This window comes from Cavia porcellus, unplaced genomic scaffold, assembly GCF_034190915.1.
Source record: "Cavia porcellus strain 051 isolate PalLab524CR breed Dunkin Hartley unplaced genomic scaffold, mCavPor4.1 scaffold_7, whole genome shotgun sequence".
In the NCBI taxonomy this organism is placed as follows: Eukaryota; Metazoa; Chordata; class Mammalia; order Rodentia; family Caviidae; genus Cavia; species Cavia porcellus.
Genome location: NW_026947490.1, coordinates 16,909,951 through 16,918,216, shown reverse-complemented (window position 1 = coordinate 16,918,216; position 8,266 = coordinate 16,909,951). Strand labels below are relative to the sequence as shown.

The 8,266-nt window shown below is 52.8% G+C and overlaps 1 protein-coding gene across 1 annotated transcript; it reads right to left on the bottom strand.

The window, feature by feature from the left end:
• Positions 1 to 360: 360 nt before the first annotated feature.
• Positions 361 to 7,970, bottom strand: Kcnk6 (potassium two pore domain channel subfamily K member 6). Its single transcript, NM_001172763.1, is given in 3 exon segments — positions 361 to 584; positions 760 to 1,152; positions 7,649 to 7,970. Coding segments are annotated over 3 exon segments (939 nt in total).
• Positions 7,971 to 8,266: the final 296 nt, after the last annotated feature.

Sequence of the window (8,266 nt, the reverse complement as noted above, 5' to 3'; positions counted from 1 at the left end):
GACAGTCACTTGACCAAGACAAGGTGACCAACCTAGGGCCAGAATGAGGTTGAGGCCCAGAGCCTGGTAGAGTCAGTAGTTGATCAGTTGCCAAATGAGAAACAGAACGAGTGAGGGGATGAGACAGAGACGGCAGGAGGCAAAAACACAAACAGTGTGAATGATGGAGCGCCACATGGGCTAGAGTGTGAGGGAAGTGGACAGGGTCATCCTGGTGCCCAGAGACTCAGATAGTGGCCATCCCTGCCGTTCTCTCTGTTACTATAAAATACAGGAAGAGATAGACAGTTGGTGACAGGTGTGGACATTCGAGTCTGGTCAGCTATCCCTGGGTCCTGCCACCTCTCAGCACCTGCCCAGCTACCTGGGGATGGAGGCGTAGTCATTATGGGAGCTGGCAGAGAGCCGTTGGTGCAGGTCCAGTTGGGGGTCCGGAATTTCCACCTGGTCATCCTCCTCCTCTTGGAGGCTGGCAGGGCATGGACGGGGCAGCAAGATGAGCTCTGTCAGACCGTGGAGGTCCGACACGTGGCGGAAGGTCTGTAGCACCAGCATCATGGCGATCAGGCCCAGGAAAAGGTACACTGTGGGGACATTCGGAGAGGCACTGGGTCCATGTAGGCTCTGATCCCTGGGGTAAGGGTACAGTCCTACAGTGTCTCCAGGCTGAGGCTGGGTCACTCTCGGAACCCAGCAGATGCCCCCCTGGGATAAGACAATGCCTGGGCCCCCAGAGACCCCACTCAACCACCAGCTCACCTGTGACCAACACCTTGTAGAGGGCCCGGTAGGGCTGGCCCGGGGCCTCCCCAGGCACGTAGTCTCCCAGGCCAATGGTGGACAGAGAGATGAAGCAGAAGTAGAAAGCATCCAGGAAACTCCAGGCCTCTTCCAGGTATGCAAACACCATGGCTGGCACCAGGAAGCAGGTGGTCATTACAACAGCCAGCAGAGCCACCAGGTGCCATCGGGCTGCCCGCCGGGGGTCCCAGCCCCAGTGGAAGCTCAGCCAAGACAGGGGTGTGTGCGTCAGCAGCGCCAGGTGCTGGGCAGTGGCGGTCAGCAGCAGCATGGTGGTTGGCACACCCAGGAGTGCAAAGGCGATGGAGAAGCCCTTGCCTGCGTCAGTCAGTGGCGTGGTGTAGCCATAGCCTGCAGGGCAATTGGGAATCCTCCTGCCCACTCAGCACCTCTGCTTAGGTGGCTGTGGACACCCCAACCCAGCCCTGACTTCATTCCCAGTACTCACCCCATGTCCCCTGGGGGAGGGAGTGCAGTGGCTACACCAGGACATAGGCCCTGCGCCACAGGCCATGGCTTGTTCTGTAACCAAGGGCAACCTGGGTACATCTGAGACTTAACACTGTGCTTCCTTGTTGCTTACATTACTGTTTTCAGTCCAGTGTGTGGTACATGCCTGTAATTTTTTTAAATTTTATTTTGTTTGAGACAGGGTCTCACTCTGCAGTTCAAGCTGGTCTTGAACTCACTATGTAACCCAGGCTGGCCTTGAACTCTCAGCAGTCTTCCTGCCTCAGCCTCCCAAATGCTAGCACTACAGGCATGTGCCATCACACCCTGCCTGATCTCATTTTTTTTTTACATAAGTAAACTCTGGAAGACAAATCTGTTCACGTTTATAGCAGCATTATTCACAACAGCTAAAACACAGAAGAAACACGAATTTCCACTGATGGATTAACGGACAAGCACAACATAATACATACAATCCAACAGGTCTGTTCTTAGCCTTAAAACGGAAGGCAGCTGTGACACATGGTGCAATGTAGGTAAACTCTGAGGACGTGCCCAGTGAAAACTCCAGTCACAAAAACAAAAAGCTGTATAACTACAGCACGGTAGGTAAAGCAGTCAGATTCAGAGGCAGAAAGGGGAACTGCGGTTGCCAGGAGCTAGAGGAAAGGGGAATGAGGAGCTTTGTTTGAAGACCACAGTTTCTGGTTTGCAAGATGAAAAGAATTCTGGGTAGATGGTGATGATAGGAGTCACCAACCATGCCGGTGCAGCCTATAATCCCAGCACTCAGGAAGCTGAGGTAGGAGGATCTCCAGTTCAAGGCCAGCCTGGACTACATAGGGAGACCCTGTCTCAGAATAAAAAAAGAAAAAAAGGATGGGACTAGGTTGGATCCCTAGTACCAAAATAAACAAACTTGTCCTCAAATGTAGCAGAACCTACCAGGCTGGGACACAGCTTTGTACCTACCAAGAGTGTGAAGAGTTACAACAAATTGTAATGCTACTTTTTTTTTTTTTCTAAACAAGGAACCCAAGTCCTCATAAATGCCAGATCATTGCCCCAACCAGTAACAATGTCTGTAACACTAGCTTCTTCCCTCACCATCACTGTCAGAGGCCCCTTGCCAGGATGCCTGGAGCAACCCCCAGGGCCAGGTCTTAGAAGACTTGGGCTTAGGACCAAACTGAGGACTCAGGACAGGGAGGGCTCTGAATGACATTTGGGTGGTGAACATTTCTCCGGCTACAGTCCGTGCACCCAGCTCCTCCAGGATGACAGTGACCACTGAGGCTCTGTAAGTATGGATTATCATCACCACACTTCAGGGATGCCTCATCGGCCAAACTAGTTTGGCTCCTCTGAGCCCTGTTCTCACCGTGTGTGTGTGTGTGTGTGTGTGTGTGTGTGTGTGTGTGTGTCTGTCTGTCTGTCTGTCTGTCTGTCTGTCTGTCTCTGTGGAGGACTGAACCTAGCACCTTTGCACTGAGCTATATGGTTCTTTTTTTTTTTTTTTTTTTTTTTTTTCCCTAAGGCAGGGTCTCACTGTGTGTTTTAGGCTGGTCTTGAACTATGTAGCTCAAGCCCCAAACTCAGAGCAATCCTCTTGCTTCAGCATCCAGAGCACAGAGATTACAAGTATGTGCCACTGTACCCAGCTTCCAGACCATTTTTCATTTCCTATCTTGAGTCAGGGTCTCATAGTTGCTAAGTTGGGCTCAAACTTGCAATTCTCCTACCTCAGCCTCCCTGGATGCTGAGATTGCAGGCATGTGTCACTACACCTAGCTAACTAAGTTCAAGTTTAGCAGGAATCCTCAGAATCCCCATCCTTGTTTTCCCATCAAACTCATCATCCCACTCTTGGTATCTCTGTTACTGGCCTGTGTACTGCAAGCATCATTTGGGCTGGTGTGGAGCAGAGCTTCTATATACCATGTGAGAGGCCTGGGTTTCATCACCACCACAAACAAAAAGAATCTTGTTAGTCCAAATTGACCAAGAATTCTAAGTGATGACAAAACTTTTAGAGATTGCAATGTTATAAACAGACCCCTGCACCATGTGTGCCATAGTTTCACCACCACTACCCTGTCCTCACCAAGATAAAGAGCTTTATGGGGACACTCAAGTAGGGACACTCCAGCCATTGTCCTAAACCTGTGATCACCTGGATTCCAGGAAAACCAGAGCCCCACAGCTGCAATCACCCAGAACAGAGATGCCCTTTCCTAGTCCCGACCGTCAACCACAAGGACCTCAGAGCCAGGGAACTAGGCCAGAAAACATCACCCCAACCAGCTGGTCCTTAAAGCTGGCCTTGTCCCTGCAGGGTGGCGGTCTGATCCCCTTCGGAGTATCAGAGCGTGTGCTCCAGATGCTCATGCGGCAGTGCTTCCCTGTCCTTCGTACTCTCCTCTGTTACTGGCCTAATCTTTGACCACTGCTCAAGCTAAAGTTTTTGATCATTTTCTCTTACTTTCTATCTTTCTTTTGTTGATTGGGGGGGGGGGTCCCCAGGAATTAACTCAAGACCTCACATTTGCCAGGCAGGTGCTGTGCTGCTGAGTCATATCCCCAGACCCTCTCTTACTTTTTTTTTTTTTTTTTTTTCTTTTTTCTTTTTCTTTGTTTTGGTACTGGGGATCAAACTCACAACCTCCTGCTTGCCAGGCAGGCACTTATGCTGCTAACCCCCTAACTTTCAATTAAAGCTTTTTCCTGCTTAAAAACCAGAGTCCCATTAAAAAAAAAAAAAAAAAAAAAAAAACCAGAGTCCCAGCCAGGCATGGTGGCACACACCTGTCATTCTAGCGCTTGGAAGGCTGAGGCAGGAGACTTGTTTGCAAGTTCGAGACCAGCCAGGGCTACAAAGTGAGCCCAAGGCCAGCCTAAACTACACAGTGAGACCCTGTCTCAAAAAAACACACATACACACACAAAAAACCCAGTCCCCCTGCCTGGCAAGCCCAAGGCCCTTAGTTTGTTCCCCAGTACCAAAAAAAGAAAAAAACAAGAGTCCCCTCCATCCCACCCGACCTGTGCTCAGTAGTCTTATGTCCAGTACCCTTACCCTGACTCTTGCTGTGTAACAGTTGGGTTCTACAGCACACATATCACCCTTCTTTCCTTTTTTTTCTTTTTTTTTGGGGGGGACAAATCATTATTCTTCAGGTCCAGTAATGTTGAAACCAAGCCATATGACAGTGACTTCCCTGTTTTCAAAAACTGTGCAAGCTATTGTTCAGGACAGAGGCACAGAACCCTCAGGCCTAACCTAAAGGGACTTTGACTTCCTAGTAAAACCACAAATTCCACTGAGTGAGCAGAACCAGAATAAAGGAGTCAGAGAACCCAGATTAGAAGCAAGGAATTCAGTCCACAGTGGCAGGAGCAGGGCAGGCATGATGGCTCACACCAGTAATCCCAGTATACAGGGGGCTGAGGCAGGATGGTCCTCATGAGTTCAAGGGAAGCTTCAACTATAGAATGAGTGTAAGACCACCCCAAAGTACATAGCAAGACCCCTTCTCAAAAAGCGAAAACAAAACAACAATGGCAGGAAAGACCAGAATTAGCCCGAGTTCCCCTCAACCCCTGTGTCAGGTGAAAGCTACTCAACTGTGACTCCTATTTTCCCTTCCCCAGAGCTGCTTGGACACCTTCACCATGGCCCATTAGGCAGACAGAGCTGAGCACTCCCCTGCCTCCCTGCCACTCAGACTCCCAGAAAGCTTTCTTTTTGCAAAAGGTCAGTGACAGCATTGGCTTCCATGAGCCCTGGGCAGCGAGCCCTTGCTCAGTCCTGTGTGTCCAATAAAGGCACTGGACTCTGGGACCTGATGGCCCTGATTCAAATCCACTCTACACCGTCCTAGCTGTGTGACCTTTGGCTAACTTTCCGACTTCCCTGGGCGTCAGTTGCATTTGTATGTTGTGCTGATAAAGTCAGTTAAAGCCCAAATGAGGTGAGTCTTCTGTCAGGCCCTCACTATTCCTACACAGTGAGGAGTGTCCTTAGCCCATTTCACAAAAGGAGGACACTGTGGTCTGCAGATGAGGAGCCATCGAGCCAGACCACCAGTCAGCCTCTGTTGGGGCTGACTCCTTAGAAGCCGGGATCTGCAAGGAGGCAGAGGGTGGCACCTGCCACCCAAGGAAGTCGGGGAGCAGGTCAGGCGGGTCCTGGCAGCATGGATGCAGCAAGCCACAGGTGAGGCCAGCTCATGCCAATTTGGGAGGATCACCAGCTCCACCACCTGTGACCTTACTCTGCTGCTCGGCAAAATGGGTAACAAAGGGCAGGTGGCAAAGCCACCTCCTGTAGCTGCGCAGGGGGCTGCAGGAGGAGTCAGGCTTTGGGACCAGCCTCAACCCTGTCCCAAAGAGGACAGCTGGGGCTGGCACCAGCTGCAGAGCAGAGAGCCTGACCTCCGGGTTTCCCAGGGCTGTGGGGTGGAACAGGACGGGACTTCTAGGGTCAGAGATCTCAAGGGCTGGGAGGTGCAAGTAGTGTGGATTCCAGAGCCTCACTGAAATGGGAGCTCAGAGAAAGGGGCCTAGGATTTCAAGATCTTTTTCATTTTTATTTTTTGCAGTCTGGGGATTGAAGCCAGGGCCTTCTTTTATATTTTATTTTGAGACTGTGTTTCTCTAAGTAGCTAAGTTGCCCAAACTTACAGTTCTCCTGCCTCAGCTTCCCAGAATACCATGTCAAGCTTAGGAGTCACAATCTTTCTTTTTTTTTTTTTTAGACAAGATCTTGCTGGGTCTTGAACTTACTATGTAACCAGGCTGTTGACCTCAAACTCATGGCAATCCTCTTACCTCAACCTCCTAGGTACTGGGATTTCAGGCATATGCCACAACACCTGGCTAGGAGTCACAACTTTAAATCAAGGACCACTGGGGATGGTGGCACCCATCTGTGATCCCAGTACTCAGGAGACTGAGGCAGGAAGATCACCATGAGTTCAAGGCCAGCCTGGACTGCATAGTGAGACTATGTTGACAGACAAAGACAGAGAGAGAGAGAGTAATGGATCCTGAGTCTTGGGCCCAAAGGAAGGAGGTCTTCTGGGAGTTAGTGTCTTCTGGCAGTTAGTGTCTTCTGGGATACAAATGGGATTGGGAGGGGAGTCCTCAGGCAGGTGACAAGGTGGGGGACTGACTGAGCTTCAAGGGAGCAGTATGCTATGTCTGGAGTGGGTGCTGGGAAGGGTTCTAGATGCAGAGGGCCTGAAGTGTTGTTGATGGAAACAATTTCAGGTCCCAAACCAGCCGAGGCTGTGGAAGGGGTGCAGGGAGGCCCCAGCTATGTCTGCAGGAGCCCCAAGTCCCCAGAGGAACCCCTTGTTTGGGAAGCCCAAGGGACAGAGCCAAGTCCGTGGGCTAACATGGGGAGGGGGCTGTTTCCTTGACATCCTGGAAGGCTCTGGGGGCCACATAGGAGGTCAGTGCTTTTACTGAGTAGTGTCAGGGTTCAGAGAGGGGTGAGAGTCTCAGTTCATGGGTATAGATGCCTTCCTGAGAGGTCCTTGGCTTGTAAAGGGCCAGAGCTTTTGCTGGAGGTGTTTTGGGGACAGAAGAGGTGGAAGTCCATGCTGGGAGTCCATGGTCTTTGCTGTAGGGTGCTCTGGTTCCCACCAAGGTGAGTCCCCTTCACACACCAACACTTACTGGGGCTGCTGAACTGTGGTCCCAGGCAGAGGGGATAGTGTTCCCTGCCCTACAGGGAAGCCATCAAGAAGGTTGTGGTCCCCTGACAGAGTCAAGGTAACTGGCTGGGGGGAATAGTCCTAGGAGATGGATGGGGTCCCCTTGGGGGTGAGAATTTCAGAGGGGGGTCTTGGGTCCTGGTCCAGGGTTCCCTCCTAGAAGAAACACCGTTAGTAGTGGCACCCTGAAAAACCTGGGGGTCCCTATTCGTGTGCCAGGATCAGGAGAATGTGGGGTGGAGTGCTCTGGAAGAGCCATATCCAGTGAGTCAGAAGACATTTGGAAGGAAAGGCTGGGCGTCCTGACAGGGCTGAAGCCCCTGGACAGAAGGGCAGACTCTTAGGTAAAGGGTCCAAGGCTGGTCACTAACGTTGTCCAACGCCCAGAGAGGACTGGAGAGACCCAGATCCTCGAGAGCATTAAGATGCTCGGTGTAAGGCATTCCTGATGAGGGGGAGCCCAATCCCGAGGGAACTGGTGTTTTCTGCTTTGCAGGAAGGGCTTGGAAGGATCCCAAATGACCACCACTAGCGCTCACTAGGTATCCTAAGGATACCCTAGGTGCACAGTGGAGTGGGATAAGGAGACTCATCAGAGCCTCGGGTCCCAAAGTACAGGACCAAGGTGGGGATCCCCATCCTCGCCCGCCCAAGGCAGGGTGGCGCTCACGTACCCACCGTGGTGACCAGCGTGCTGGCGAAGAAAAGTGCCGAGGCGAAATCCCAGGCCGGGTCCGAGACGTTGGTGGCCCCCGAGGCGTTGGCGAGCACGGAGCGCGCCAGCCGCCCGGCCGCCAGAACCCGCTCCACGAAGGCATCCAGCACCGGGGGCTCCACGCACGGGCTGCGCCGCAGCAGCTGCTCCCGCAGCGACCCCAGCTCGGCCCGCAGCCTAGCCTCGTGCGGCCGCTCCAGCCACGCCACAAGCAGCGCGCCCAGCGCCAAGTACGCGGCGTAGGCGACCAGCGCGATCGCCAGCAGCGCGCCCCGCCGCATGGCGCTCCGCGCCCGCACAGCCCCGGGCTGCAGCTGACGTGGCCCCTGCCGTCCCGAGCCGGGTTTCAGTTCCGGGAGTTGGAGACGCGGCCACAGACGCCCCAAGAGGAAGAGAAAAAGGGGGAGGAGCGGGGTCGGGGGTGGAGAACGCCCTGCCTCTGGGAAACTGAGTCATGCCCAGACACCCAGGTATGTTAGCACAGGGCGCAGAGGGTGGAGCTCTGGGCTTCCACAACCAAGAGACCAACAAGGTGGAATGGGTGGTGGGGGAGGTCTCCTTCCCTTCCCTCTCTCCT